The 27,059-nt window shown below is 57.1% G+C and overlaps 10 protein-coding genes across 10 annotated transcripts; 4 read left to right on the plus strand and 6 right to left on the minus strand.

Moving 5' to 3' along the window:
- Window positions 1–339: 339 nt before the first annotated feature.
- WHR41_06455 (uncharacterized protein) lies at window positions 340–1,884 on the minus strand. Its single transcript, XM_069375060.1, has 2 exons — window positions 691–1,884; window positions 340–631 (listed from the first exon to the last, which is right to left on the minus strand). The coding sequence occupies exons 1-2, from the start codon at window positions 1,798–1,800 to the stop codon at window positions 428–430; spliced, it is 1,314 nt and encodes a 437-aa protein (XP_069228236.1). The 5' UTR covers window positions 1,801–1,884; the 3' UTR covers window positions 340–427.
- Window positions 1,885–2,112: 228 nt separating this feature from the next.
- WHR41_06456 (uncharacterized protein) lies at window positions 2,113–4,600 on the minus strand. Its single transcript, XM_069375061.1, has 3 exons — window positions 4,072–4,600; window positions 3,224–3,747; window positions 2,113–3,167 (listed from the first exon to the last, which is right to left on the minus strand). Exons 1-3 carry the CDS (start codon window positions 4,160–4,162, stop codon window positions 2,553–2,555), a joined length of 1,230 nt encoding a protein of 409 aa, XP_069228235.1. The 5' UTR covers window positions 4,163–4,600; the 3' UTR covers window positions 2,113–2,552.
- A 572-nt stretch (window positions 4,601–5,172) lies between these two features.
- Window positions 5,173–6,671, minus strand: WHR41_06457 (uncharacterized protein). The gene is made up of 3 exons (XM_069375062.1): window positions 6,111–6,671; window positions 5,503–6,049; window positions 5,173–5,444 (listed from the first exon to the last, which is right to left on the minus strand). The coding sequence occupies exons 1-3, from the start codon at window positions 6,242–6,244 to the stop codon at window positions 5,229–5,231; spliced, it is 897 nt and encodes a 298-aa protein (XP_069228234.1). The 5' UTR covers window positions 6,245–6,671; the 3' UTR covers window positions 5,173–5,228.
- Window positions 6,672–6,902: 231 nt separating this feature from the next.
- On the minus strand, window positions 6,903–7,619 carry WHR41_06458 (uncharacterized protein; the record flags this gene model as incomplete). Its single annotated transcript, XM_069375063.1, has 1 exon — window positions 6,903–7,619. One exon carries the CDS (start codon window positions 7,617–7,619, stop codon window positions 6,903–6,905), a length of 717 nt encoding a protein of 238 aa, XP_069228180.1.
- A 1,299-nt stretch (window positions 7,620–8,918) lies between these two features.
- WHR41_06459 (uncharacterized protein) lies at window positions 8,919–13,064 on the plus strand. Its single transcript, XM_069375064.1, has 3 exons — window positions 8,919–9,342; window positions 9,394–9,498; window positions 9,549–13,064. The coding sequence occupies exons 1-3, from the start codon at window positions 9,170–9,172 to the stop codon at window positions 12,817–12,819; spliced, it is 3,549 nt and encodes a 1,182-aa protein (XP_069228230.1). The 5' UTR covers window positions 8,919–9,169; the 3' UTR covers window positions 12,820–13,064.
- Window positions 13,065–13,200: 136 nt separating this feature from the next.
- Window positions 13,201–15,476, plus strand: WHR41_06460 (uncharacterized protein; the record flags this gene model as incomplete). Its single annotated transcript, XM_069375065.1, has 3 exons — window positions 13,201–13,366; window positions 13,475–13,714; window positions 13,777–15,476. Exons 1-3 carry the CDS (start codon window positions 13,336–13,338, stop codon window positions 15,474–15,476), a joined length of 1,971 nt encoding a protein of 656 aa, XP_069228298.1. The 5' UTR covers window positions 13,201–13,335.
- Window positions 15,477–15,571: 95 nt separating this feature from the next.
- WHR41_06461 (uncharacterized protein) lies at window positions 15,572–18,559 on the minus strand. The gene is made up of 2 exons (XM_069375066.1): window positions 18,273–18,559; window positions 15,572–18,217 (listed from the first exon to the last, which is right to left on the minus strand). Exons 1-2 carry the CDS (start codon window positions 18,305–18,307, stop codon window positions 15,769–15,771), a joined length of 2,484 nt encoding a protein of 827 aa, XP_069228217.1. The 5' UTR covers window positions 18,308–18,559; the 3' UTR covers window positions 15,572–15,768.
- An 841-nt stretch (window positions 18,560–19,400) lies between these two features.
- WHR41_06462 (uncharacterized protein) lies at window positions 19,401–20,776 on the plus strand. Its single transcript, XM_069375067.1, has 2 exons — window positions 19,401–19,842; window positions 19,903–20,776. The coding sequence occupies exons 1-2, from the start codon at window positions 19,531–19,533 to the stop codon at window positions 20,482–20,484; spliced, it is 894 nt and encodes a 297-aa protein (XP_069228296.1). The 5' UTR covers window positions 19,401–19,530; the 3' UTR covers window positions 20,485–20,776.
- A 191-nt stretch (window positions 20,777–20,967) lies between these two features.
- Window positions 20,968–22,864, plus strand: WHR41_06463 (uncharacterized protein; the record flags this gene model as incomplete). The annotated part of the gene is made up of 2 exons (XM_069375068.1): window positions 20,968–21,003; window positions 21,065–22,864. 2 exons carry the CDS (start codon window positions 20,968–20,970, stop codon window positions 22,862–22,864), a joined length of 1,836 nt encoding a protein of 611 aa, XP_069228297.1.
- Window positions 22,865–22,890: 26 nt separating this feature from the next.
- On the minus strand, window positions 22,891–25,662 carry WHR41_06464 (uncharacterized protein; the record flags this gene model as incomplete). The annotated part of the gene is made up of 1 exon (XM_069375069.1): window positions 22,891–25,662. One exon carries the CDS (start codon window positions 25,660–25,662, stop codon window positions 22,891–22,893), a length of 2,772 nt encoding a protein of 923 aa, XP_069228301.1.
- Window positions 25,663–27,059: the final 1,397 nt, after the last annotated feature.

Raw genomic sequence — 27,059 nt, forward strand, 5'->3', positions numbered from 1 at the left:
TGGAAGTAGTGCGCTTGCTTGCTTTGTACTCACGCGACCGGAAGAAGTGCCGCCTTGTGAAGCACTCTGACAGCAAACACACCATGCCCTCTCTGATTCGCAAACAATTTCTCTCGGCACCGTGCTGTTCCGGTAAATCCTGGAAGGAGTGCGATTGCGCTGAAGCCCAAAGGAACAGAGCTGCAGCGATGGCGGTCTTACAGCTCCTTGACGGAAAACCTTCAGTCACATCCAAAATCACGAAAATATGGAAGCTCAAGGCAACCTTCCTCCGAGATAAGTAGAGCGATTTACACTCTATTGCATTTGAGACCACGCTTTTGCACCAGACCGGGGAGATGGGAAAAACTTCTGAGCATGTTTGGCGTACATAGGCTTTTGTATATCGATCTTCTCTTGCCCAATAGTTGTTACTCATACAAAATCGTTATATCTCATCGGCATCGACTCTCTGAACCACAATGCCCGTTGCAGCGCCACCGCCGTTGCAGATCGCCGCGACACCGTACTCACCCTTCTTGAGCTGGTGGAGCAGCGTGACGATGATTCGTGAGCCAGAGCTACCGAGCGCGTGGCCGAGAGCAATGGCGCCACCGCGAGGGTTGACCTTCTCAGCGTCAAGGCCAAGGATCTGTGAAGTTCTCATGTCAGCATGTCCAGAAAACAAGTGTTCAGTATCGCGGAACTTACCTTCTGGTTCGCCTTGATCACCGCGGCGAACGCCTCGTTGAACTCCCACACCTTCACGTCCTCCTGCTTGATGCCTGCTCTCTCCAACGCAATCGGCACGACCTTAGCCGGTGCCACGGGGAAATCGATAGGATCCAGCGCAGCATCCGCGTATCCACAAATCCTCGCCAACACCTTGCTGCTCTTGCCATACTGCTTCGCCACCTCCTTGCTGCCGAGCACCAGCGCGCTCGCACCGTCATTGAACGAACTGCTGTTCGCCGCCGTCACCGTACCTGAACCCGAACGATCAAACGCCGGCTTCAGCGTCGGCACCTTCTCCAACTTCAACCTGTTATACCCCTCATCCTCCGACACCACCGTATCGCCCTTCTTCCCCTTCACCGTAACCGGCACAATCTCCTCATCAAACAACCTCTCCTTCCACGCCGCCTGCGTCCTCTTATACGACTCGATCGCAAACGCATCCTGCTCCTCACGGCTAACCTCAAACTTCTTCGCCGTCGACTCCGCGCAATTCCCCATGTGAATCTGGTTGTACACGTCCCACAGCCCGTCCTTCACCAGCCCGTCGTCCAGCTTCATCTCGCCGAACGGCGGCTGCTGCGCCGCCCGCGGCAGGTAGTACGGCACGCGGCTCATGTTCTCCATCCCGCCCGCGACCAGCGCGCTCTCCTGCCCCAGCTCGATCTGCTGCGCCGCCACGCTGACGGCCTTCATGCCGCTCGCGCAGACCTTGTTGATCGTCGTCGCCTCGACGGACGGCGCGAGCCCCGCGAAGATGCTCGCCTGCCGCGCCGGCGCCTGCCCCACGCCGCCCTGCAGCACGTTGCCCATGTAGACGTGCGTGAAGCGGTCGGCGGGCACGCTGGAGCGCGCGATGGCTTCTTTGATGGCTGTTGCGCCGAGGTGGGGCGCGGAGACGGACGCCAGCGAGCCGTTGAAGACGCCGCAGGGCGTGCGGACGGCGGACAGGATGTAGGCTTCTTGGATTTCTTTGCGCGCGGCGGGCGTGGAGGAGAGGTGGCGGGTGAGGGAGGCGAGGCGCTGGGTGGGGATGGAGGGGCGGGCGGTTTTGGCTGCGCTGGTGCGCAGGGCTTGGGAGGCCATTTTGGGTGGAGTTTGAGGTGTGAGAGAGGGAGGTTAGAGGAGGAGTGGTCAGTCCGGCTTTGGAGGAAATGTTTGGAGCATGCTGTGTAATGGTAGAGGTAGTCGGCTCGGCCGGCTACCCGGGGCATAAGCTTGTAAGCCGAGGTTCGTTCACATGCGAAATCTGGGGAAACTCAGAGATTATGACATGGCGAGGAAAACACAATGTCCATCCGCTCCGGCGGATGGGCAATACAAATATTAAAACTGCAAGCGGAAAATAAGTCGCAGCAACGATCACCACACAATGAAAATTTAGCTCGGCTCGAAGGGTTGTAGTCAAAACGTCATACCACCATTAATATTCTCATCCTCATGGCTCATGCTAGAAACTAAGGTACAAAGACCCACAGACAAAAAAACTCAGGTGTGCGGGATTCTTTTGTCTCGCCTCGCTTCGCATGCATCAGGGGAGAAACGTAGGCAAATCGTGTGAACGTAAGAAGAGAAAAAAAGGTCGTAGAAACGAGAAGCAAGAGGAGAAGCCCCACCATATCCCCATAGCATTCTGATCGTACAGGTCCGTCGTGCTGTGCTTCGTCACTCTAATCCCAGGGAACGCCTCCAAGAGATGGTTGCTCGGTGTCATTCTCCAGTTGCGCGTCAGGCGTTGGCAAGAGTGTGCCGGTGGGCACATTATTCAATCTCTTCCACCTTTTACTTCCCACTCTTAGCTTGTCGCCTTTTGCTGGTTTGGGTTGTGTGCTGCTTCCCTAAAGAGAAACAAGGGGCTCCTTCTTCTCCTCAGCGGCGTGAGGCTCGGAGACAGAAAGCGGCTCAGCGGCCTCAGGCTCCTGGCCGGAGGCAGCGTGGGGCTCGGCGGTGGGCGCGGCAGGGAAGTCAGCCTTCTCAGCGCTGGTCGGCTGCTCGACGACAGGGGAGCTGGCCTTCTCAGCCGGCGCCGCCTCGGCGGGCTGCTCAACAGGAGCGGAGGGAGCGCTGGTCTCCTTGGCGGGGGCAGCATCGGTGTAGCTCTTCTCAACGGGCGCGCCGGGGGCCTTCTCGGCGGTCTCCTTGCTCACGTAGCCCTTGTCCACAGCGGCCTTCTTGGCACCACCCATGTACTCCTGGGCCATGGAAACGTACTGAGAAGTAGCGGAGGAGGTGGCCTCGAAAGCCTTGTTGGTGTTCTTAGCGGCAACCTGGCGGAACTGCGCGGTCTGCTTGTTGGCGAGCTCGGCGGCGTTGTTGAGGTGGCGGTCGATCAGCTCCTTGTTCTTGATGTAGATCAGAGGAGTAAGGTAGACGACGAAGGTGGAGAGGAGTAGGAGACCCCACTTGGGAGTGACCTTGACGAGGAAGTAGCCGATGAGGGTGGTGAAGAAAGCCTGGGATGTGTTAGACTATGATTCCCAAGTGATCTTCGCAATATCAGTTCACATACAGCAATAGTGGCCCAGACGTTCTCGGCGAAAAGGATGCGCTGGAACTCAATAACGAAGAAGTTGATAAGCTCCTCGAGGTCACCGGTGATGCTGTCCAGAGTCTCACGCGGAATTGTGTAGTATCTCTTAGGGCGCATCTTGGTAGCGAAACCCTCGCCGAGGATGAAGTGACCAACGAGCTCGGCGGCAGCGGTCACACCGAGAACGGTGAAAGCAGCCTTAAGAACGTAGCGCTCGAGAGGGACATAGCGGGCGAGCAGAATGCCGGTGACAATAGTGGCGAAGGAGATGGCGGTGGCTCGCGGGTTCTCCCAGCTGAGGAGAGAGTAGAAGAGGGAGTGGTAGTGAGTGAGGTTCTGGCCGGTAGCAGTCTTGCTGTTGGGTGTCTGGCGGGCAGCGGCCAGGTTGGAGAACTCGTTCTTGGTGGTGGCAGCCTCATTGCGAGCCTTGTCGGCAACCGGGCCGTTGGAAATAGACTGCATGGTCTGCGAGTTCTGGATGGAGTTCATGGTGTTGGAGGCAGCTGTTGTTGATGTTAGGATAAATGTGGAAGGCGGCGCGTCTCAATCAGGCTGAGGAGATACTGTTGGACAGGTGTCAGCCCGTGGAATTCGGAGGTGTTTCTGTGCGGAAGGCCGGATAGCAAAACAAGAGAAGGCAGACAAAAGAGGGTGACGCTTATCAGTCGGAGAGAGTCACTGCTGCGCATGACAAGTGTCGCGACCTTTCATGGCGTAGCAGTGGCTGCCCAAGTGACTGCAGGCACCCTCTTTCCGTCTGACGTCGCTGGGCCTCAGCCGTGTCCTGCTTCCATTGTCCGACAGCTTGCAATCTGCGCCTACCTCACAGTTGGTCACGGTGTCTTTGATGCTAGTGCCGTTCGCCTGGCCCTGGTTGTTCAGGTCGGGGTAGTCGGGAGCAGAGGTGGTGTCGGCCATGGCTGGTGTGTGGTCGCGTGCTCAAGTCAAGCGGTCTAATCGGAGCTCTGGGAGCTGGTGGGAGCTTGCGGGGAGGAAGATATTAGGCTCCGGGAATGGAGTTTGCGACAGGGTAGAGGTGAGAAGTATGGAAACCGAGGATGGAGTGTATTATTCCAAGGTATTCGCGTGCAGACAGAAGACGAGCCCGGCGGATGTTTCGAATTGACGCAAAATCAAGTTGTTTGGGGCTCCACCTTTGTGACATGGGCTAGCTGCGTGGTCGTGCGTCATGCGCGCCACATATCTCAACAATTCGCTGGCTACAACGCTTCATCCCTCCGTCATCCCACTGCCGTCCGCGGCCGACTGAATCAGCGGTGCGGAAAATGCTGTTTCAAGGCTTTTGAGAGATTCTTAGGTAGTCTCAAGATTGCCTCCTTCAAATTGTCGCAGCCCAAACTTCGTCCCTTTGCGCCTCAGCCGGCCGGACAGACTTTGACATGTGATAGCAGGCGCCGCTCGCTTACCCCGCCCCACTCTTCAGCTGGAAACGGTATCATGTTTTGATTTGGCACAAGCCCTGGCTTGCCGTTCGCTTGGGCAGCATCGCCGCTGGGACCTACCAAAGAAAGGGGCAAATGCCCGCCTGAAGAGTGTGGATTGGGTGTCGAATGTTCTACCTTTGTTCCATCTCCAGGAAATTTTCTTTGATGTTGATACCATGCTCAGGTGGATCACTGGCCGAATCCGATCTCATCCCTAGGTTGTATTTGACAGGCCTCCCGTCCTCTTTCCCGTCCCAACTTGATACCCAAAAGTTGTCATGCACCATGGCTGATCATCTACCAATCATCATGTGTGTGACTAGGCAGGTACAAAGCATAGCAAAGAGAAAGCGATGCTCCACAGACCTGGAGCCCCGAACCTAGCGGGTTTGATCCGCGCAAGGATGCGAGTCCCCTAATCGCAAAGTTGAAGACAACAGCGACGGGCTACATAATGAGAAATCGTCCATTGGAAGTATTGAATCCTCAGAAAATTCATGATATCATTCTGGAAGCGCCAATCAACGACCTATATGCATCTACTCCAAGTAGTCACCGCCGGTCTCCTTGTGGATCACATCAAATAGCGGCTTCGCGCTGAACCAGCCTGCCTTGCGCGAGCCCACAGTACGAGCGGTGTATTCAGCCTCCTCGGCACCAATTGGAACGGGCTTCTCGCCGCGTGACCCAGCCGCCGCTTCGGCCATGAGCTGGCTGTGGCAGCACTTGTCCAGGGACAAGAACCAGAAGACAGCCTTTACGCGTGGTCAGTAAACTTCAATTGATCTGGGATCCTACTCGTAATGCACTCACCTCCTCCACGGATCCGCCCACAGTCAGCAATCCATGGTTCTGCAGCAACGCAGCCTTCTTCTCCCCAAGACAAGCAGCAATGTCCTTCCCCTCCTTCTCCGCCAACACAACGCCGTTGAAACTCTCATAAAGCACATGGTCATTGTGAAACGCGCACGAATCCTGCGTCAGCGTATCCAGCTTCCGGCCCAGCGTGCACCACGTCCGGCCATAGATGCTGTGGCTGTGCGCCGCGCAGATCACATCCGGCCTCGCCTCGTGGATCGCGCTGTGGATCATGTACGCCGCCGTGTTGAGCAGCCGGTTCTCGCCGCCGCCGATCACCTGCCCGGCGTGGTCGACGAGGATCAGGTCGGATTTGGTGATGAGGCTGAAGGCGCGCCCGAACGGGTTCACCCAGAAGCAGTCCGGCTGCACGGGGTCGCGAAGCGTGATGTGGCCCGCCACGCCCTCGTCGAAGCCGTATTTGCCGAAGATCCGGAAGGCGGCGGCCAGGCGGCCTTTGAGGTATTCGCGCTCTTCGTGCTTGTCGGTGAATGTGGGGGCTCTGAGAGGTGGTTAGATTGTTGGTGAGGGTCTGGAAAGAAGCTGGACAGAGCTGGACTCACGAGGGAAACGCGGTCATCTTGCCCTGGGCAATGTTCTTCTTGATTCCTGGTTCCAAGGGGGCCTGGCCAGGGTTGACTGGGACGTCTTTGCCATCAGAGGCAACGGCGGTTGTGCTCTCTGCGTGTGGCGCCATTGTGAAGTCTTTTTTTGAGCCGGTGTTGGGTCGAAGTAGTCCTATCAGCCAATACGAAAAGTGAAATATCAAGAAATGATATAGCAAGAATTGTATGCTTATATAGAGAAGAACAAGTTGTAGCAAATGATAAGCCCATCAATGGATATGATAAATCGCCACCCATGAGCGCGGCATAGGTTGCCCCGCATCGTTCTCCACCCCTCGGCCAAAGCGTCGGGCAAGCACCGCCTACACGATCGTCCTGTCGGCACCTCGCCCGTTTAGCTCGAAATGCTTGTCTTCTTCAGCTCTTAATTCTTTACGGCCGAAGTGAATGTATACACTGAGCATGGATTCACGTTTGGCGGTGTTGAAGGCTCAGGGCTTGCTTCCCCCGCCGGAGCCGAGGCAATCGTTTCGTGAAGGTCGAACTTGTCTTCATGTCTCTGTTACACGGAACGCTTGTCTCACTTCTTCGGCCGAGGCAAAGGTGCTGACTGCCGGATCAGCACTACAGACATGATCAGCGGACCACGTCAAGCCAACCCACGTAAGATCTGCACGGCAGCTGCACAATCCGCATCCGTGTATCATCTCGTCTTCGCATCAATCCGCCAGCCCGCCCACATGGCTCTGTACAATCCCCAATCTCACGCCCAGACAAACAGAGCACATCTCAAACACCCCCCCTCTCCCTCTCCCTCTCCGCCTCCCTCACCTCCCCCAACCCCCTCATCTGCCTCCCCTCCTCGTCAAAATTCCCCTCCCCCATCCACGCCTCAATAACCCTCTTCTCCCTCGGCCACTCCCCATCCAGCATCGAAAACCACGCCGTATCCCGATTCGCCCCCTTGACAACCATATGCTGCCTAAACACCCCCTCAAACACATGCCCGTACCGCAGCGCCGCGCGCCGCGAAGGCGCATTCAGCGCATTGCACTTCCACTCCAGCCTGCGGTACCCGGCCGCGAAGGCGCGCGAAGCAAGCAGGTACCAGGCTTCCGTCGCGCCGACGGTGCGCTGCAGGGCAGGGGTGTAGAGGATGTTGCCGATTTCGACGACGGCGTTGGCGCTGTCGATGCGCAGGTAGGACGTGTGGCCGAGGATGGCGCCCGTGGCGTTGGAGCGGATGGCCCAGAAGATTGCGCTGGGCGAGGAGGCGTGTTGGGTTATGTAGGATTGGAAGGTGGCGAGGTCGGCGAAGGGGCCGGACGGCATGTAGGTCCAGAGAGGGGCGGCGGCGGGGCCGCTGATGAGGGGGTAGAGGGCTGGGGCGTGGTGGGGGGCGAGCGGTTCGAGGGTTATGTGGGTGCCGGGGAGGGTTTCGGTGGGGGAGGAGGGGTGGAGGGGGAGGGGGTTTGGTTGGATGGGGGTGGTGGGTGAGGTGGACATTTTTGGATCTTTGGATGGGATGGGTGGGGAAGCAAGCTGGGTGGGAGAGTTGTGCTTGATTGTATTGTTGGAAGAGTTTGAGGGAAATTGGATACAGGACTTATACGCGAGAAAAGTATTGTGAGTCGCGAATATGTTATGAGTCGAGTGTCCGTGTCCGCCTATCGGGCAATTGATGTATGGCTCGGCAGTAGCTTCCTAATGCGTCCTTTCTGCAGCTGAAGGACGCTGGATCAGTAATCGTCCTCTCTCGCAGTGTCGACTGTTGCGGACATGAGACTCGAAGACTGCCTGTCATCACAGGTTGCTCGGGATGGAAATATCTCTTAAAGCTCTGGGAAGGTTGATACTTCCTTCACGAGCAGATGTTCATCTTCGAGATGGATGACCGTCTAGCTCTAGCCGCAGGGATGGGCGAAGGCGCGTGGGGCTCGTCCCCTAGTTGCGGTGATAATCATTCTTATCGTCGAGGATGCCAAACCACATGACTATGAGGCGACCAGGCAGTAATAACTTGCTCAATCGAACAGACTTTAGGATCGCGATCCTATCACACTTCTGGAAGGAGCTGGAAGCAGTCTACTCCGAACTTTTATGTACTCCGAACTCCTACTCCGAACGTCGGCTGCAGTCAGCACGCTTGGCGAATCCAAGGGTGGATCCTACCGCGTGTCGCAATCCACAGTCTCGGATCTGGAGTTCAATGGCGGCGACGTCCAATGCACGAGAGGCCAAGGCGAAGCTGGATGTGTCGAATCAGCGTTGGAATCACGGTTCCTGCAGCGATTGACAGTCACATCGAGTAGCTGCCTTGCGCATGCTGACAAACGGCACACCGCCTGATAAGATGGATGAAGCATATCATTGGAGACTTCAGGAGCAACAACGCGGGGAATGATCGACAGATGGTGGCCTGGAGCATGAAGGCTGCGCGTGGTCATCAGTCGCGTGTGAGTTTTCGGCGTACGGCGTACCTATGAGTGCATTCTTTATGCGTGGAAGGTTCCGAAACGCTTGCGAGTTTCGGGGCCGAGGCAGCTTGTAGAGCGTATGCGACATGGCCTACTCCTTCATGCAACATCTGCGCGGAGGACGATATCGACAGTCATGAAATGATATAAAAATGCCCTCCATTCGGTATTCCATTGCCACTACGGACGATAAGTTTTACTACGCTCCAGGGCACGGCCGCAGTAGCCGTCCTCAGCGCCAAAGCTGCAGCAGTCGGAGTCCGCGTGCTGCGGCCTTCCCCGCCAAAGAGTGGGCCGAGCTCGGCGAAGCCATGCGGTTCTGTCAATGGAAGGGCGCAAAGTACAAGCTGCACCGTACCGCCTGCGCACCAGCCCGGCGCGATGACTCTACCCGTCCGCGCATTGCAGTCGGCAGGCGGGCACGAGCGCTGCAGTCGTTGTCTTTAGGTCCAGTTGCGCCCTTCTGTTTCTTGTCTCGCGCCTTTCTACATATCATCTTATCAAACCCGTGCTTTGCCGCGCAGCCTCGCGCTGAACCGGTGCCACGTCCCGCACGCCTTTTGATGCCTGCAATAGGCAATGCCTACCATCGCCGAGGAGCCCGAAATGGCCTTCGACATGACTGAGCCAATCGACACGTTGGGCGGCGTGGCTTTGGATGGGCACGCCGACACCCTTGCCGGTGCGCCTGCAGATCTGCCCGCCTTGACCCAGCAGCCTTATGTGTGCCCTGCGCACCCCGATGTGGACAAGTAGGTCCAGATTCACACTGACTCCCGACGTCCTCTACTGACATGCTTCAGCTGTCTGTGCCAAGGTGTGCCCGACTGGGACCTGGCCGTCCCCGAGAACCCAGGTGCTTTCGTCGAGGAGCCCGACTACAGCAAATTTGAGAACTTCATTCCAAGGTCCGCATTACTTGCTGGAGATCACTGACCTGACACTAATATGCGCATAGATTTGTGCGTCCTGCAAAGCCTTGCGACTACTGTAGATCGAAGCACCTTGAGTGCTATTTGAGAGATGATTGTACGGGATGCACCTCATGCACGAGTCTTTTCCGGGAGTGCAGTCTTTCCAATTCCCAAACTCTGGAGGCGAGCAACTACAACAATGATTCTAATGGCGCCTTCTTCGACACCTTACATTCGGTCGACGAGCTGTCCTGCAGAGAACGGGGCACCTTGACAGGCATCAAAACACTTCACAGCCGAGGCAGCGGCACCCTCACTCCTCGTGGGGACGACGCTCCAGGTAGTTCGAAGCGTAATGGCATCCGGTTCCCACGCCACGCGGTAAAAGCGTTGCGTGAGTGGTTGGATTCCCACCAGCACCACCCTTACCCGACCGAAGAGGAGAAAGCCGAGCTCGAGAGGCAAACTGAACTGAAGCCTATTCAAATCGCCAACTGGCTTGCGAACGCACGGCGAAGGGCCAAAACTAACCAAAGATCCCGCCCTAAACTTTGCGAATCCCCTAGTCTGCGACCCTGCACACCTGCTATCGACATTCCGGAACCGGAGAAGCCTTGGGAAGAACTCAACCCGTTCGAACGTTGGCAGCACTCTCCGCCTGAGAACGAGCCCGCCCGCTTCACGGATATTTTCAAGGCCGTCGAGCGGTCGGACCTCCCGGAAGAGGCCACTTCTCCTTCGAGCTACAACACACGCCGGCACAAGGACTCCAGCAACGGCTCTGGATGGTCTCAGAAACGGGCCCAGTCGACGACGTCTTTCGACACCAGCCAGCCCAGCTCGATTTCCCACTCCGCAGTATCTTCCGCTGCGAATTCGAGAGGCTCTTCGCATGGATCCTACGGTTCTTTCAGCTCAAGCCTTGCCGGAAAGAAGGATCGTCGACGACGAAGGAGGAATGTGACCACCCATGCGCGACAACCGACTGAAGACAAGCGACGCATTTTTCAATGCACGTTCTGCACAGACACTTTCAAGTCAAAGTACGACTGGACACGGCACGAAAAGTCATTGCATCTTTCTCTGGAGAAGTGGATCTGTGCCCCCATCGGGCCGGTGATCGTCGACAAGGAGACTGGAAAGAAGACATGCGTTTACTGCAAGGAGCAGGATGTCTCTGCCGAGCATGGAGAATCTCACAACCACAGCGCTTGCGAGGAGAAGGGCTTTGACGCGCGGACCTTCTACCGTAAAGACCACTTGCGTCAGCATCTCCGACTCATGCACGGATGTGAGATGCTGCCTTGTATGGACGCCTGGAAGTCCGTTGCGACGAACATCAACAGCCGTTGCGGATTCTGCGCTCAGCGATTCAGTGTGTGGCAGGAGCGCGTCGATCACTTGACCGCGCATTTCAAGGCTGGCGCGAAGATGTCGCAGTGGAAGGGCTGCCGAGGACTGGACCCAGCGGTCGCGGCGCAAGTCACGAATGCGATGCCTCCTTACTTGATCGGCATTGAAGCCGTGAGCCCGAACCCTTTCAGCGCTACCAGCAGGAACCACTGCAATGCTCACGCAACCGAGGTGGTTGCCAGGGCCGAGGCACAGGAAGGACCTCGGGATCGTACTGTGGGAGGGAATGATGCGGAGCAGAACCAAACGACGATGGCGACTTGCTGGGAGATTCTCACGGTCCGCCTCGGCAAGTACGCCAACGATATGGCCGCCAAGGGGATCGTCCTTACGGATGAAATGCTTCAGAGCTACGCGCGCAAAGTCCTGTACGGATCCGACGATAGCTGGAACCAGACGGCCGCCGACAACCCTGAATGGCTGGATCTTTTCAAGAAAGCGCACGGCTTAGATTTCATCCCGTCTGCCGTTGGCGGAGAAGGCTCGCAAATCCCCGAGGATCTGGAAACGTACGGCGATCTCGGCCTGCGCATACCCTTCTCTGTGCAGTTGGCGGCATTCAATCAGGCACAAGCAAAACAGCACGGCAATTTGAAGATGAGCCCTGGTCCAGACAAGCAGGTCATCCAGCAAAAGCGGGAAGAAGTCCGCAGCCTGTACCATCAGCTGGCGAAAGAGGGTGTTCTGCACGGACCTGATTACCGCTGCCAGCATGCGGAGTGCGAAGGCAATGTGGCGGACATGCGTCCGTTCGAGAAGTCACCGGGGACCGAGCCGAAGACTAGACGGTGGTGTTCGTATGAGCTGCCGATTTCGGCGTTGAAGCGTCCGGTCCAAGACAGCCCGGGGTTGCAGGCGAATTCAGGCACTCATACGCCAGTCTTCGATCCCAACTTGCAACAGCGCTTCTCTGCTGGTTCCGATTCAATCGAGCAGCAACTGCTGGACTTCAACGCCGGTGTCATGAACGAGGAGTGGATATCAGAGGATCCCGTCGTCGCCGCCGCACAATCACGATGGGAAATGCTGGAGAGGCTCCAAAAAGGCGAAGTAGCCAACTGCCCCTTCACCGAGCAGAACGAACGCCTCGGCGCCCTCCGCGACCGGCAGCAAGCCACCTCCCGCGCAGACGCCATAGCTCGCGGCCTCGACACCCTCACAGCCATGGAGGCAGCAGAAGAAGACGACAACTGGGGCCCCAACGGCATCCCGCTCCGCGGCCCCCAGACCCCGGCCGACAACAGCACCAGCACCAGCCCCTACCTCCGACGACACAAGTACGAGCTCCCGCCCCACCGCGCCCAGCGCTTCGCAACCGTCACTCCCGCCTGGAAAGAAAGCGGCCTCATGCCGCCGCCGACTTTCACCGCCTCGACGCCAAACCCTTCTCTGCCCAGCATCGCGAACGCGGACTCGACTTCCACGGGCGCCATGATGGAGTTCCTGGGCCCGAACGTCGGCGCCGGCCTCGACTTCGCCAGCGACGCTGCTACGAGGCAGATCCACTTGCAGCCGCAGGGCCAGGGCCAGGGCCAGGGCCAGCAGCCGCTGACGGCGGAGTACACACTGCTGCACGGGAACCACACGGAGGACGCGACGGCGCACGACTGGTTTAACGGCACGGACTGGGGCGCGGACGAGAGCGTTCTGCTCAAGGATCTGGACGATTTGATCGCTTCTTCGGGCGCGGGGTTCGCTGGTGTGGATGGCTTGAACGTTGTTGCCGAGCCGCCGAGTCTGGATCTGAATGCTGCGCAGCAGCAGAACTGGTCGACGGAGGCGCTCGTCCCTGGTGGGCTTGCTGCGGCTGGTGGAGGCGAGGATGTGGCGATGGAGGATGTCGGTTTTGACGATTTGAACTTTGACAGTGTTTTTGATTTTGATGGGCATGCTGGGCAGTGATTTGCGAAGATTTCGGCTGGCTTCAAACAAGATTGATATACTACATGCATTTGGAGGCATGTATACTTGGCCGAGGGACTCTGATTGACGAGCTATGGCGTTGGATCTGATAAAGGCACGCATGCGGATACCTTGTGTTCTGGGTTAATGATGGCACGAGTACACACATTTGTTAAGATAGATCGATGCTACTATACTATCCAAGAAATCGTTACATGACTATAATCGAACGGTGATTGACACACCATTCTCGAAACCCTCGATAAAGCTTCCTGTAACATCGCTTCGCCTTGCTTGCACGCTGTGCTGCGCCGCATCGGGCTTAGCGCCACCATGCGGTCAACCTCACCTGCTTCCACCGCCTCATACCACGGACAGAGACGGTCTACACTCGTACAACTGCATCCTTCTTGATCTGATCTCTCCAGCTCTGTTTCTGTGGTGAACGCCAACGATTTCGCACCTAGAGACGGTGTACACGGCGATTGACGAAGCCATTTCTGCTGACCATTGGAGATGGCTCGTTCGCAGGAGACCGGCGATGGAGGTATGGAACACACACCCACTTTGGAAGGCTTTTTGCCCACCAAGCTCCTTTGAGACAATTGTGCGATTGTTCACTTGAACTCATTGATCTGACTAGACCTACCAACAGAAAGTGTGACCTACTCAAGCGGCCATTCCGGCGATTCCGCTCCCGACTTACGCTTCATCCACTACAACGATGTGTACCACGTCGAGCCCGGCTCGCGTGAGCCAGTGGGCGGTATTGCTCGTTTTCAGACGCTTTGCAATTACTATGCCAAAGACGAGAAGTCCGCGGGTCAGCCGGAGCTGTTGACGCTGTTCAGTGGCGATGCTTTTAACCCGAGTCTGGAGAGCAGCGTTACGAAAGGTCTGATCTTGAAAGCACGACACAACGTCACATTGGAACACATAGGCTGACTGATGTTACAGGCAGCCACATGGTCCCTCTTCTCAACGCAACTGGCATCAATGCAGCTTGTCTCGGCAACCACGACCTGGACTTTGGAATGGAGCAGTTCGGCCACTTATCCAAACGCTGCACATTCCCCTGGCTCGTAGCAAACGTCCTTGACCCAGCTCTCGGCGAGAACGTCCCAATGGGCAACTGCAAGCGCACCGTGATGCTCACAGCCTCCAACGGCATCAAAGTCGGCATTATAGGCCTCGTCGAGCGCGAATGGCTCGCCACTCTAAATTCCCTCCCACCGAATCTGAAATACCTCAGCGCGTCCGCTACAGCCGCCGAGCTGGCGCCCAAACTACGAGAGCAAGGCGCCGAAATCGTCATCGCCCTCTCCCACCAGCGCCAGCCGAACGACGACAAGCTCGCCACCAACATCCCCCCCGGCACCCTCGACCTCATCCTCGGCGGCCACGACCACACCTACACGCACTCCATCATCAACGGCACGCACCTCCTCCGCAGCGGCACGGACTTCAAAAACCTCAGCTACATCGAAGCGCGGCGCTCGCCCTCCCCCGGCAAATGGACCTTCGACATCCTCCGCCGCGACGTCGTGGGCTCGACACCAGAAGACCCCGCGACCCTCCAGACGGTCGACAAGCTGACATCAGCTCTGAAGGCCAAAATGTCCAAGCCCATCGGCTTCACCGCCGCCCCCCTCGACGCCCGCTTCACCACCGTCCGCCGCCGCGAGAGCAACCTCGGCAACCTCGTCTGCGACATCATGCGCCTCCACTACGCCGCCGACTGCGCCCTCATGGCCGCGGGCACCATCCGCGGCGACCAGGTCTACCCGCCCGGAGTCCTGAGGATGAGAGACATCATGAACTGCTTCCCCTTCGAGGACCCCTGCGTCGTCGTCCGCGTGACGGGCAGCGCGCTCGTCGCCGCGCTCGAGAACGGCGTCTCCACCTATCCGGCGCTCGAGGGCCGCTTCCCGCAGGTCAGCGGGCTGAGCTTCGCTTTCGACCCGGCTTTGCCCGCGGGCTCGCGCTGCAGCGCTGTCTGCGTTGCTGGTGAGCCGCTGGAGCCCGAGAGGGAGTACACGTGCTGCACGCGCGAGTACATGATCCGCGGCAAGGACGGTTTCACTTCTCTCCTCTCGAAGGAAAACGGCGGGCAAGCGGAGTGCGTGGTCGACGAGGAGAACGGGGTGCTGATCTCGACGCTGCTGCGGCAGTATTTCATGAGTCTGAGGGTTCTGGGCCGCTGGCGGATGTGGGGTGGTGAGCTGGAGGGGCTCTGGGAGAGAGTCGGGAGGGGCGTGCAGGAGGTGCATCCTGTTACTGAGCCGAGTTCGCCGGTTGAGGGGAAGGCGCCGCCGGCGAAGAGGGCGAGGAGGGATGGGGGTGGGAACGAGGGCAATGCGCTGCCGTCGCTGGTGGGCAAGGCGCAAGTCTCGTCGCAGCCGCCTGCTGACGGGGAGGACGCGGAGTCGTCGTGCTCGTCGGATGTGGAAGAGGATGATGCTGGCGAGAGCGGTGCTTCGCGCGAGCATGTTCTTGCGCGGAAAGTCGTGCGCAAGTGGTGGCGGCTGGCGGGGCTGAAGGGCCAGCCGGCGTGTTGCGCGGAGAGGGCGGACGAGGGCGCGTGTCCTGCTTGGGCGAGGGGGGTTGCGCCGAGGGTTGAGGGGCGGATTGTTTGTTTGGGGGAGGAGGTGGAGTAGGGGTTAGTTTCTTAGGGGGCAGGGCGAGGTTATAAGGTGACTGGAAGGGATACGCAGGCCCGACGGTCATAGCTATGAGACAAAAACGGTTCGAATGGAAGACGAGAAGTTTCGCTTTCGATTATGCCTCGAAGGCCATGCATTAGAGACATTTGTGAGTCCGACGGCACTCTCACACCTATCCGCCATGATGAACGCCTGGCTAAGAACAAGAAAGTCCATGACAATTCCGCCAACTGAACCACAGACTGAACCCATTCCACCTACAACACCCCTCTTCTCCCACCTCCCCTCAACCATTCCCATCCTGATCCGAAACCGTCCACCTCCTCTTCGCCTTCCCAACCCAACTCCTCTTCACTTCATCGCCACTCGGCTTACTGCCCCACAGACCCTTCTGGCTCAATTTCCGGCTGAGAGACTCAGGGATGTTGTCGCTAGCCATCGGCGGCTGGGTGTCGTCTTTGCTCGGCAGCTCGGGGACGACGTCGCGCTCGCTTTCGGCGCTGGGGATGGGAGCCAGAGGAGCGCCGGCGGAGCTGCCGTTGGCGTCTTGAGGTTCGTTGGGGGGAAGGTCTTGGGATTGTTTGCGGGCTGTGGGGGAGAGGGAGTCGTCGGTGGGTTTGGTGGTGGTCGAGAAGGATGGGTGGTCGATTGCGCCGTCGAGGGCGAGGACGGGGAGCTGGGGTTTGGCCTTTGGCTTGCCGCCGGAGCTGCCGGGGCGAGAGTCGGGTGGGGAGTTGGAGAAGTCGAGAACCATGTCATCGCCCGGTGCGGATGTCGTTTGGTGTTGGTCGTTGAGAGATGAGAAGAGGGTGTTTTTATTATCCTTCTCGCGCTTGGCATCGAGCAGCGGGGTCCGACCTGCTGGAGGTGTCCAGAGTCCTCCGCCAACTGAGTTCGGGGTTGAAGCACCAGAAAGAGCAGGCAGCGATTCATGATCCAAGCCAGACGGCTGAGTCGCACGGCGATGCATACCTCCGCTTGGAGTAAGACCCATGGGAGCAGCGCTGTTTGCTGAGCCAGGTCGGCGCATACTGCCGAGCGCTGAAGATTGGGTTTTGTGACGCTCGCGATCATCATGCAGATTCCAGGGTGCCATGATAGGTGTGGAGCCTGCAGAGTAATTGGAGTCATTGCGTCGAGGATGTGCAGACGCCAGATCGTTGTTCAATCCTGAGCGAACTGGGAACGGCGACGATGCGGCTCGAGCAGGATCAGACCCAGGCCGAAGATGTTCTGTGGAAGCAACAATCTTCATTTCATAGACGGCCGACAAGCCCGTGATCGTGCTGCCGCGGCGTTGGTTGCCACGAGGCTCACCATTAGCAGATGTGCCGATTTTTGGTGATTGTCCAGGCGAAACCTCCGTTGGCGAGTCGACGTAATCGGATGGCGGTAAGGGCATGGGAGCATCCTCCCTCTTCACAGCCATTGTTAAGCTTGCCATGCCAACGTCTAGTAGTACCGGCTGTTCCGTGATGGCACCGATGAGCGCATTGCTTCCAGCTCCGTGGGTGACCATAACAACAACCAGATCTTCTTGCTCTTCATCTTCTTCTTCGTTATCATGATCTGCTTGCTCGATACCGAGCGCATCTTCGTTTCGATCGTCAGGGTCGTTCTGGCTGTACCAGTGAATCATGTTGTTCAAGCCTCTTCTGAATCGCTTGTGCATCGAACTCCATTCTTCGCCATACTCTCCACCGTCGCCCCAGTTCTGCGGATATCTTGAAGAGTCCCACTGGTAATCCACATTGACAGTCGCGTTCCTAGCATGCGCCACATAACCCCTAGGAATATGATCGGAAGTAGAAACAGCGTACGAAGGTGTGGGCGGCACATAAGCGGTCGTCTCACGTCTTGGCAGTGTTGATGGCTGGGAGTGCAAGACGTGGCCTGGCCTGAAGGGACTGCGCCTACCAGAGCCAGTGTCGCTGCTACCACCGCTAGTAACGCTGGTCGCACGATCCCGTCTAGCTGTTGGGGCGGGCAATGCGTCTCTCACATGGCTCCACTCGTCCGAACCACCTTGGGAGCCTGCGGCTTTTCCTCCACCTCCCCACAGATTATTTGTCGAGCTCTTGTTGCTAATCGTTGGAGTGTAGACGTCGATGTGCTCATTTTGCATAAGCTCTCCCTTAGCGGTTGCGACCATGAGAGCACTAGGTGGCGGCGGAGTAATCTGCTCATAGTACTGCGGGTTCAACCATTCGCCTAGGAAAGCGTCGACACGAAGCTTCGATTTTGGATTTGGTAGGTGCTGCTCGGAAAGCGACTTGCGCGCAATTTCGTGGGCGAAATCCTTTCTAGGCTCGACGATCGGTGCCAGCTTTGGAGACGTTCCTAGACCATCCGCAGCCCGTAAGCGTGGCGATGCAGAATACATGCTACTGGGTGTCCTGCTTTTGCTCGTTGTGGAGGTGGAGGACAGGGCCGGGTCGTATTGTGCCAGACCGGCAGAGATGGCTACACTGGTCTGCAGGCATCGCAAGAACGGCGAGGTGTGTATGACGACCTTGTGCTTTCTCCGCTTCCTCTTTCTGCTCACGTCGCCGTCCGGATTCGTCGGGTCATTTGTGACACTGTTCAGAGACTGCTCACGGGCATGCAGCAGGTTTGCGATGCGCAGGCCGAGTGCGCGACACTGCGCCCAGCCGCCATAGGTCAGGGGAGGATCGTAAGGAGTTGGTGTTGAAAGGTGCCAGTTCTGGTCGGCGGCGTCCAGGCGTGCGCCGTGCCTAAGAGGGTGTCAGCCTATTGTTGCCGGGATGGATACGACAGGTCGCGATTTACCTGGCGATGATCACCACGTCCGGCTGTCTCCCCATGACTATGAATTTGCGAGCAGTCACAAATCCGCGGGTGATCCTTGAGGTTTCGTTTCAAGGAGCGAAAATAACAGCATATGTCGCTATGCGACGCTCATTTCGCAGGCGTGACAGGTCGTAGCCGGCGTTTAGCGCGCCAGAGTCGCAAGACCGTTTGGACGGCGCAGGAGGCGCAAACAAGGTGGTGACCGTCGGCAGGCAGCAATTGCTATTTCTCCGGGATAGTTTGGCGCTGGTGTTACAAGAAGGCGTCAAAGGGGGCGGAGTGCAGATGCAGATGCAGAGGGCTGAACGAACAAATGCAGGTGGCCGCTCAGCGCGGAGGAAGGTGCAGGAGTGACGACAGCGACGCGGCAGGAGCGATGCGGCGACAAGTGACGCAGTGGGAGAAGCCTGAGGTTTTGTATGCAGTTCACGATGTGATATACGTTAAGCGAGATGAGGGCAACGGCGCAGTGAGACTACGGGTGGAGACGCATCTCCAGTCGCGCTCTTCACAGAAAAAACGGGCGGGCATGTTGCAATCCATGCTCCCAGGGCTCCGTCATGTGCCTGGCGCGCTGGGTAAAATGCGCGCGACAGCCCCGGCTATCGAACCCTGAGCCCGACGCGACACACGTGCAGCGCTGCAGCCGACGCTCACAGACGCCATCTCCACGCTGGATACACTGCAGCCTGAGGCATCAGGTACGCAGAGCCCCGCCGAGCCCGCCCGCTGGATCCGGCGACCGGTCTTTGCTCTTCTCTCCGGCTATCGGTGCTGTCCACAGCTGCTCCCTTCCCGGCAGCGACATCGCCGTACGTTCTTAATGCTGGTGGACTTTTTTTGGGGGGACAATATGCGACTGCATCGTTGGACACCGACGTCGACTCACAATTTCTGTGTGAGCCCCAAGTCACCACTAGCACCAAGGCAAGCCACCGAGCGTTCATCGTCAATCTGCTCCACAAGAACAAACATCAAATACAACCCCTCGCTACATCGGGCGAATGTGGGCCCGACGCATCTTCGCCCACTTCAGTTGCCGACGTGACCTCGCAATGCCATCACCGGCTTCCTGCATTTAGCCACCCAACCTGCCCTCGGGTATTCAATCAACCTCACCAATAGACCCCATTGATTTTCGAATTGCTCGCGACAGACACTTTCCTTCTTGACTCTTAAAACACATCATCTCTTTCTCTTACCCCTCCAACACAACCCCCACCACACTACATCCGCAATGCCTAAGCCAACCTCCAACCGCGCCAAAGCCATCGTCGACGCCGCCGCCGCCGGCGGCTGGGCCGTCCCCGCCATGTGCCTGTACAACCTCGAGGGCATCATCGCCAGCGTGCGCGCCGCCGAGGCCAAGAACTCGCCCGTCATCCTGCAGCTCTTCCCCTGGGCCATCGAGTACGCCGACGGCCTGCTGCTGCACGCCGCCGCCGAAGCCGCCCGCAATGCCAAAGTCCCCGTCGCCGTGCACATGGACCACTGCCAGAGCCCGGAGATGGTCAAGAGAGCGGCGGACTTGGGGGGGTTTGATGGGATTGTAAGCGGCATCTTCGTCCTCTTAGCCGTCAAAGTTTACTGACGATCTGTGCCAAAAAAGATGGTCGACATGTCCCACTACGAAAAAGACGAGAACCTGCGCCTCACCGCCGAGCTGACGACCTACTGCCACGCGCGCGGCATCATCACCGAAGCCGAGCCCGGCCGCATCAACGGCGGCGAAGACGGCGTCGCCGACACCGCAGAGCTCGAGGGCATCCTCACCACCCCCGAGCAGGCCGACGAGTTCATCGCCACCGGCATCGACTGGCTCGCGCCCGCGTTCGGGAACGTCCACGGGAAGTACGGCCCGCAGGGCCCGCAGCTGCAGTATGATCGCCTGAGGAGTATTCGGGAGTCGACGAAGGGGCGCGTGGAGCTCGTGCTGCACGGTGCTGGCGCGGCGTGGTTTGGCAGCGATGAGGGGAAGTTGCTGAGGGAGAATGTGGGGTGCGGGATCGCGAAGTGCAATATTAACGATGTCATCAATGATCCTTACCGGGAGTTTTTGGCGAAGAACGCGGGCACCACGGGGCTGACGGGCTTGATTGAGAAGGCGACGGATGTCATGCAGAGGGAGACGGAGAAGTGTATGGATTGGATGATGTCGAGTGGGAAGGCGGGGGAGGTCAAGTTTGCGTGAGGTGGAAGTTTAGGGGCAAGGGTGATGATTGAATGATTGATGGGGTAGACGATTGAATGATGAAATCGAGATGACTGACATTCGGTTTGGCCATTGACATTATTCTGGTCTGTGCAATCTTTTGCTCTGTTTTTCTCCTTTCCGATATCTTGCGTAGGGAGCGAAGCGAAGCTCCTGTGCAACATTGCGCCTCAAGACGGATCACTTCGCAATTCTTGTCTAAAAGATACAATCACCCTTGCGCATTCTTGTTTTTAACATGCAAGTTTTCCTTGAAGAATCGAAACCTGAATCGTTATCTGCACGCTAGGGCTCAGGAAGCTTTAGAGGCGCGCCAGTCTCCGCACGACGATCTTGGAAGCATGGAGTGGCCCTGTAGAGGATCTGGGACCTGACTCGTTGGCCATTACTATTCACCATTGGCGTGCCCCAACCACATGTCTTTCACTCTTGGACACGCCGTTTCGGTAGTTGATAGTCGAGATGTCTAACGTCACGTCATTGGGAACGTACGACTATGTGAGTCTCCCATTGCCAGGCTCGATCGCAACTCAACGGCTCCTTCTAACGGCTTGCCCAGGTCATCTGCGGCGGCGGCACAGCAGGTCTCGTCCTCGCCTCCCGCCTCACCGAGATCCCCTCTATCTCCGTCGCCGTCCTCGAAGCCGGCGTAGACCGCTCCGACGACGTCAACGTGCTCGCTCCCGGCTTGCTGACCGCTCTCTACGGGAACCCAGACTACGACTGGATCTACACGACGACGCCCCAGGCCAGCGCAAACGACAGAGTCATTGGCCATCCGAGAGGCAAACAGCTCGGAGGTTCCAGCGCGATTAATTATCTTGCGTATACGCATGCATCGCAGCGGAATATTGACGATTGGGGCGAGCTGGGGAATGACGGGTGGTCGTGGGAGGAGCTCGCGCCGTTTTACTTGAAGGCTGAGAATTTTACGAAGCCGGCGCAGGCTGTTGGGGAGGATCTTGACTTGTCGGTTGTGGACCCGGAGCTTCATGGGCAGAACGGTGAGATCCGCAATGGCTTCCCTAACGAAGGCGAGTATTCTCCGCTCGATGAGGCGTGGCCTCGAGCGTACGATGCTCTGGGTCTGGGAATCTCTTCTGACCCTAGAGATGGCGAGGCGCTTGGAGGATATACGATCCTGACGAACATGGATCGCGAGACGAATACTCGTAGCTACGCTGCTACGACTTACCTTCGAGCTGCCCGCAACAGGACAAATCTGCACGTCTTCACGAGCGCGCACGTCTCTAAAGTCAACTTCGATACAGAAGAACATGTCCCGAAAGCGACGGGCGTCAGCTTCTCAATCAACGGCACGTCTCACACCATCGGCGCAAAACACGAAGTAATCCTCAGCGCCGGTAGCTTCGGATCGCCGCAGATCCTCGAGATATCAGGCATTGGTCCCGAAGACGTCCTGTGCGCCGCCGGCATCGAACCAGTCGTCTGCAACGAGAACGTCGGCGAGAATCTGCAAGACCACGTTTATATGCCGCTGGGCTTCGAAGTCAACCCCGGCATCTTCACACTAGACGACTTAGCGAACGAAACGATCTTCAACGCGGCGTTCGACGAGTACCTCGCCAACGCCACAGGCCCGCTGGCTACTGTGGCCCTCGGCGGAGCTCTGCTCTCAATGGCCCAAGTCATCCCCTCAAATGAAACATACGCCGCCTTCGCCAAAGACATCAAAGCCCTGACCTCCAACACCACCCACCCCGGCCTCGCAGCCCAACACGACATAACCGAACGCAACCTCCTCTCCCCCCACGAAGCCGCCGCCCAACACATGAACACCGCCAGCGGCATGAACCCGGCTTTCGCCAACGACACGACCAAGCTCTTCGCCGCGCCCACGGCAGGAAACTACTTCACCATCCTCGCCGTCCTCGAACACCCCTTCTCCCGCGGAGCAGTGCACATCACGTCGTCCAACGCCTCCGCACACCCAGAGATCAACCCCAACTACCTCTCGCACCCCGCCGACGTCCTCGCGCTCTCGCACATCGCCCTGCACGTCCAGGACGTGCTCGCGCGCACGCCGCCGCTGGCGGATTTACTCGTGGGCAACGGCACGGTTCTGCAGCCGGCGTATGAGCGGTTGACGGATGAGAATGTGCATAGTGAGATTAGGAGGCTGGTGCAGAGCGAGTATCACCCCGCGGGGACGTGTGCGATGTTGCCGAGGGAGAATGGGGGCGTGGTGGATGAGAAGTTTAGGGTGTACGGGGTTCGGGGATTGAGGGTTGTGGACGCGAGTGTTGTGCCGTTGCTGCCGAGGGCGAATTTGCAGACGCTGGTTTATGCGGTTGCTGAGAGGGCGGTGGGGTGGGTTTTGGAGGAGTTCGGGCTGTAGGGTTGTTTGTGGTTCGTGAGTGTGGCCTAGCTAGGCCCTGTTGTATCTGAATCTGCGTCCGACGGCGTCGAGGAAGTCCAGTCTTGGAGCAATCGCACGACAGTCACAAGCCTTGTCTTCCGCGCAACTTCTAGCGCCGTGCCGTACTTTCCAGACCTGTAGTGCATGTTCGCCCCATGTTTCAGCAAGAGTTGCACCAGTTCAGAGTCGTCGTTAGCCGATGCCGCAATGAGAGCAGTGTCATACTTTCCGCCAACGGCGTTTGCATCTGCTCCAGCTTCTAGCAGCATCCGAGAGATGGAAACACGGAGATCCAAAGAACTACCAAGGTGGTTCGAGCGTGTTGCCCAGGGATCCTGCCGAGAAGCCAGCTTGTGCAAAAGTGTACACCCGAAAAGGTCCCTTACGTTCGCATCTCCGCCTCTCGAGAGCAGCAGCGGCAAAACTTCCGCATTCAAATATTCGACAGCTGCGGATAACCGCGTATCGTAGAGAAGCTGCGGGGGATTGACCTGGGTATCCAAGATCACCTGCAAAGTTTCTCCAGTGCAGTTTCGGGCGGCCGCCTTGAAAGGATCGTCATGATCCCGACAGTCGTTTACGCTCCACTGTGGTATTTCCCCAAACTTCGCCATTACACCGACAAAGCCATGCCGATTTTTTCGATCTGTTCGCGTAGCGTACGCCAGTATTGGTACTGGGAGCCCTTCACCGATCCGGACACCAGCGTCCGCCCCAAGCTGGAGAAGTAATTCTAGTAACTCAACATCACCATATAGCACTGCACGGTCAACCACTCTTCTCCGCTGTTGCAGAACACTGTCTGAAGATGCACCGTACTGTAAAAGAATACGTGCATTTCCTAGGTCGCCGGACAATAAAGCGGCCAATAGAGGTTCAGAATGTGGCGGGTTGGGATCTGCTCCGTTTTCTAGGAGCAATCGCACGTCCTCGGGGTCCCCCCATGCATGTGCTGCAGTGATTAGATAGCGATGCTGGCCTCCGCAGAACGCGTTCAGGTCGATTTTGGCGTCCCATTGACCTGATGTGATCATAGGGGATAGTGCAGAACCATGGTCGAGGTCAGGGGGGAGACGGGCCTGCGCGTAGCGTTGCAAAATGGCTCGAGCGAGCAATTTGCAGCCATACTGGAAAGCTAGATAGACAAAAGTAGTCGAATTTTCAGCTAACTCGACCTCCGATCCATGTCTCTTGCGATTTTTCCTGATGATCCAAGTCCGCCACGGGAATTGATCAAGGCACTCGAGGTCTAGGCATCCACCAACGTAAGCACCTTCCATGTGGTAGTAGACCTGGTGCATGGCGTACGACAAAAAGAAATACCTTCTGGGAATGAATCTTGTATCGGCCACGGACTTCCCTGCGTTCGGTGACAAGTACGTCTGGCAGCACTTTGCCAGATCCGCATGGCTGCACCCTACCGCGGTCTCTTTCTTGCGATTAGTGATTTGAGCAAGACCAGCGTCGAGCATGTATTCTCTGACAAATTCGTGAATGAATTGTGCTCTGTAATTGGACCCAGATGCAGCGAATTCCACGAGCCCTCTCGAGGCGTTGAGAATAAAGGATTCCATATCATATTGCACGGTATATTCGCGTTCCACATTGGACCCCTGGAATCGGTCGGTACTGTGACGTACTGCAGAGTACAGTTCTGCAACGTTGAGTGAGGCCCGAGCAAGTGAAACAAGCTGAACAGTGCGAATCAGGCGATCGTCAGGGTCTTCGATGATGTATGCAAGCAGTCCCTCAAGCTCTTCTGGGATGTCATTGAGGGCTGCAATCAGTTCAGACCGAGTACAGCCGCGGTCAGCTTTTCCATTAAGCCTGCGTACGACAAGCACGACCCAGAGGAAGACTTGCGAAGATCGGTGACAAATGAGCTTTCCAAGTTCCTGGCTGAATGCTCCATTGCGGAGTTTGAGCTTATTCTTCACGTACTCCGAGATATCGCGCATCTGCCCTGTCTGCTCGTCAAGACGAATCTCTTCGCATTTTCGAAGGGTTATTTGCGGATAGTAGCGGCTCGCCAGACAGATGTACAGTTGCCAATTCCGGGCGTGTGCTTGTTGACCGAATTCTTCAAAATGCTCGAGTGCCTCCCGTATCTCCTCCTCCGGACATTCGTCAAGAGCGTCAATCAACATATTGATAGGGTGGCGCGATTCTCCTAGGTTTGAAAAGGCTTTTCTCCAGAGATTCCGCAACAATTGCACTGGCCACCCTTTTTCTGCGACATCCGGAGGTGCATGTGAGGGGAACATTGAGCGGAGGGCCGGGAAAGACTGTAGGGCCTGTGACAAAATAGATCGGTACATTACCTCCACAGATTTCTCAAGCTCATGGCCGCGGGCGTTGAAGAAGAACGAGATGACCGTTTCGTTTGGGTGAGCTACTTTGATGTACTCATAAGCACATTTCATTATGGTCGACTTGCCCGACCCAGCTTTGCCCTTGATCCATAGCAGGTTGGAGTTAGTCTCGCGGTACGTAGAATCGCGCCACCTACTATACTCAGGCCTCTGGAAAAGCCAGGTGCAGGTGTCTGCGTGTGGCGGGTCGATACTGTCTAGGCGAAAGTCCATGAAACCGAACTTCAGGGCTTCGACAAAGTCAAGCAGCTGACCACCGGCGGTGGGCCGCTCTGAATTGCTGGCCACGTTGGTGATACTTTGATGCTCGATGTAGTTGTTGCCATAGTGCACTCTAGCTTGGCCCTGCGCCACATTTGAAGAGTAGCGTGCTCCTGACTCTGCCCTTGTTTGAGGCTCCTCCATTCTGACGTGTAATGTTGAGCACCCTGATCCCAAACCAGCGTTGGGCCTTACGTCTTGAGAAACTAGATGCTGTGAGGTGTGCGCTCAGCCTGATCGGGTTTTCATAACCACACCAAAAGCGTCATGTCAGCCGACGACTGCGGAAGCTCCTGCGCAGCATTTGCCGCGTCGGCTGCATGATGGCTGCATTATCACGTCCAGCTGCATGGGTCGGTGTTCCGCCCAACAAGAGGCCAATCGTCATCTTCATACGAGGAACTACGTGGCGAGGCAATTGATCGATAGCGCCACATTGCTGGTAAAGAAGGAGGCATTCATGGCCCATAGAACCAGAACATTTCGATGGGAAGAACCAGGAAACGAAAAGGACAACGTGATACGCGAGGCTTTCGTCCTTCGAAGATACCGTACGCTGATTGGCTCCAGTAAGGACGCTAGGACCTCCAGGCTAAGTTCCAGTTCCTTCAAGTTGGTCCGATCTTCGGATTCCCACTAGACCTTCAAGAAATCGCAGCCAAAATTCTATCACTCTTCGAACGCCTTGTGATCTGGACAAATACGCCAACGGAACGCGTGCTAGGATGGTGAGACCAGCTTTTTGCTCCACAAGTGCAGAGAGCACGTGGTATTCGGAGCTGCAGGTGGCCAGCCTGTGCTAGGAGCGAACATGCTCCTCGCGGCGAAACCAACGTGCATACCCGAATACAGCTGTCTCTGCATCCGACCACGTGGGTCTTTGTCTAATCCGAGCGTCATGACAGAATTTTGCAGTCTTGGTCATGCTAGGGTCACTTTATTCAAAGCATACTTCACCACTCTGTCATGCCCTGAAAGGCTCCTTCGAGGGGTCTTGGCGGAGCTTTTGATGAGAGGGTGCTTGTCTAGAGCCTTGTAAGCGCCCTAGTTTTCCTGTATACTTTACTGCATGATGATTCCAGACCTCCTTTCCGGGGTCCCTACTGGCGTACTTCGGTCTTCCTGAGCGTCGACAGCTTACCTTTCTCGATGCAAAATACTAAACGCAGGCATGTGCATTACGGTACCCCGGGCTTCTATTGTCGGCTGATGCAGTTGAAATGATGCGGCGCAGCCCTGTACTCGATGAAATATCACGCGGAAAATGGTTCCGCTTCGTTTATGTCGACGAGTCCACTGCAGGTAGCTGAATGCCATCATCTGCAAAAGCGGAATCCTCCACACCGATTGCAGCCTCTTTCCGAGACTTCATTGGACAGGTAGCATGCGTAAGCAGCCACCTGGTTGCAAGTTATTCCACAGGTGTCGGCTGCCAGGGACAGCCTTCAATCTTGTCCTTGCATGCAGCTTGAGATATCTGCAACAATGAAGGTTATTTCCATGGAAGCACGCATCGACTCGGTGTAAGAAGGGAGGAAGCG

The sequence above is a fragment of the Cladosporium halotolerans genome (assembly GCF_011745625.1).
Source record: "Cladosporium halotolerans strain TM138-S3 chromosome Unknown Sca21, whole genome shotgun sequence".
Taxonomy (NCBI): domain Eukaryota; kingdom Fungi; phylum Ascomycota; class Dothideomycetes; order Cladosporiales; family Cladosporiaceae; genus Cladosporium; species Cladosporium halotolerans.

Bases quoted from the DNA above. Each gene is read 5' to 3' on its own strand.
- WHR41_06455 (XM_069375060.1), bottom strand. From the start codon at position 1,800: ATGGCCTCCCAAGCCCTGCGCACCAGCGCAGCCAAAACCGCCCGCCCC. The intron at 632-690 runs GTAAGTTCCGCG...AGAACTTCACAG, and splicing joins TGATCAAGGCGAACCAGAAG to ATCCTTGGCCTTGACGCTGA.
- WHR41_06456 (XM_069375061.1), bottom strand. From the start codon at position 4,162: ATGGCCGACACCACCTCTGCTCCCGACTACCCCGACCTGAACAACCAG. The intron at 3,748-4,071 runs GTGAGGTAGGCG...CATCAACAACAG, and splicing joins CAAAGACACCGTGACCAACT to CTGCCTCCAACACCATGAAC. The intron at 3,168-3,223 runs GTATGTGAACTG...AACACATCCCAG, and splicing joins ACGTCTGGGCCACTATTGCT to GCTTTCTTCACCACCCTCAT.
- WHR41_06457 (XM_069375062.1), bottom strand. From the start codon at position 6,244: ATGGCGCCACACGCAGAGAGCACAACCGCCGTTGCCTCTGATGGCAAA. The intron at 6,050-6,110 runs GTGAGTCCAGCT...ACCACCTCTCAG, and splicing joins AAGATGACCGCGTTTCCCTC to AGCCCCCACATTCACCGACA. The intron at 5,445-5,502 runs GTGAGTGCATTA...CCACGCGTAAAG, and splicing joins TGGGCGGATCCGTGGAGGAG to GCTGTCTTCTGGTTCTTGTC.
- WHR41_06459 (XM_069375064.1), top strand. From the start codon at position 9,170: ATGCCTACCATCGCCGAGGAGCCCGAAATGGCCTTCGACATGACTGAG. The intron at 9,343-9,393 runs GTAGGTCCAGAT...GACATGCTTCAG, and splicing joins GCGCACCCCGATGTGGACAA to CTGTCTGTGCCAAGGTGTGC. The intron at 9,499-9,548 runs GTCCGCATTACT...ATATGCGCATAG, and splicing joins TTTGAGAACTTCATTCCAAG to ATTTGTGCGTCCTGCAAAGC.
- WHR41_06461 (XM_069375066.1), bottom strand. From the start codon at position 18,307: ATGGGGAGACAGCCGGACGTGGTGATCATCGCCAG. The intron at 18,218-18,272 runs GTAAATCGCGAC...ACACCCTCTTAG, and splicing joins GACGTGGTGATCATCGCCAG to GCACGGCGCACGCCTGGACG.
- WHR41_06462 (XM_069375067.1), top strand. From the start codon at position 19,531: ATGCCTAAGCCAACCTCCAACCGCGCCAAAGCCATCGTCGACGCCGCC. The intron at 19,843-19,902 runs GTAAGCGGCATC...GTGCCAAAAAAG, and splicing joins TGGGGGGGTTTGATGGGATT to ATGGTCGACATGTCCCACTA.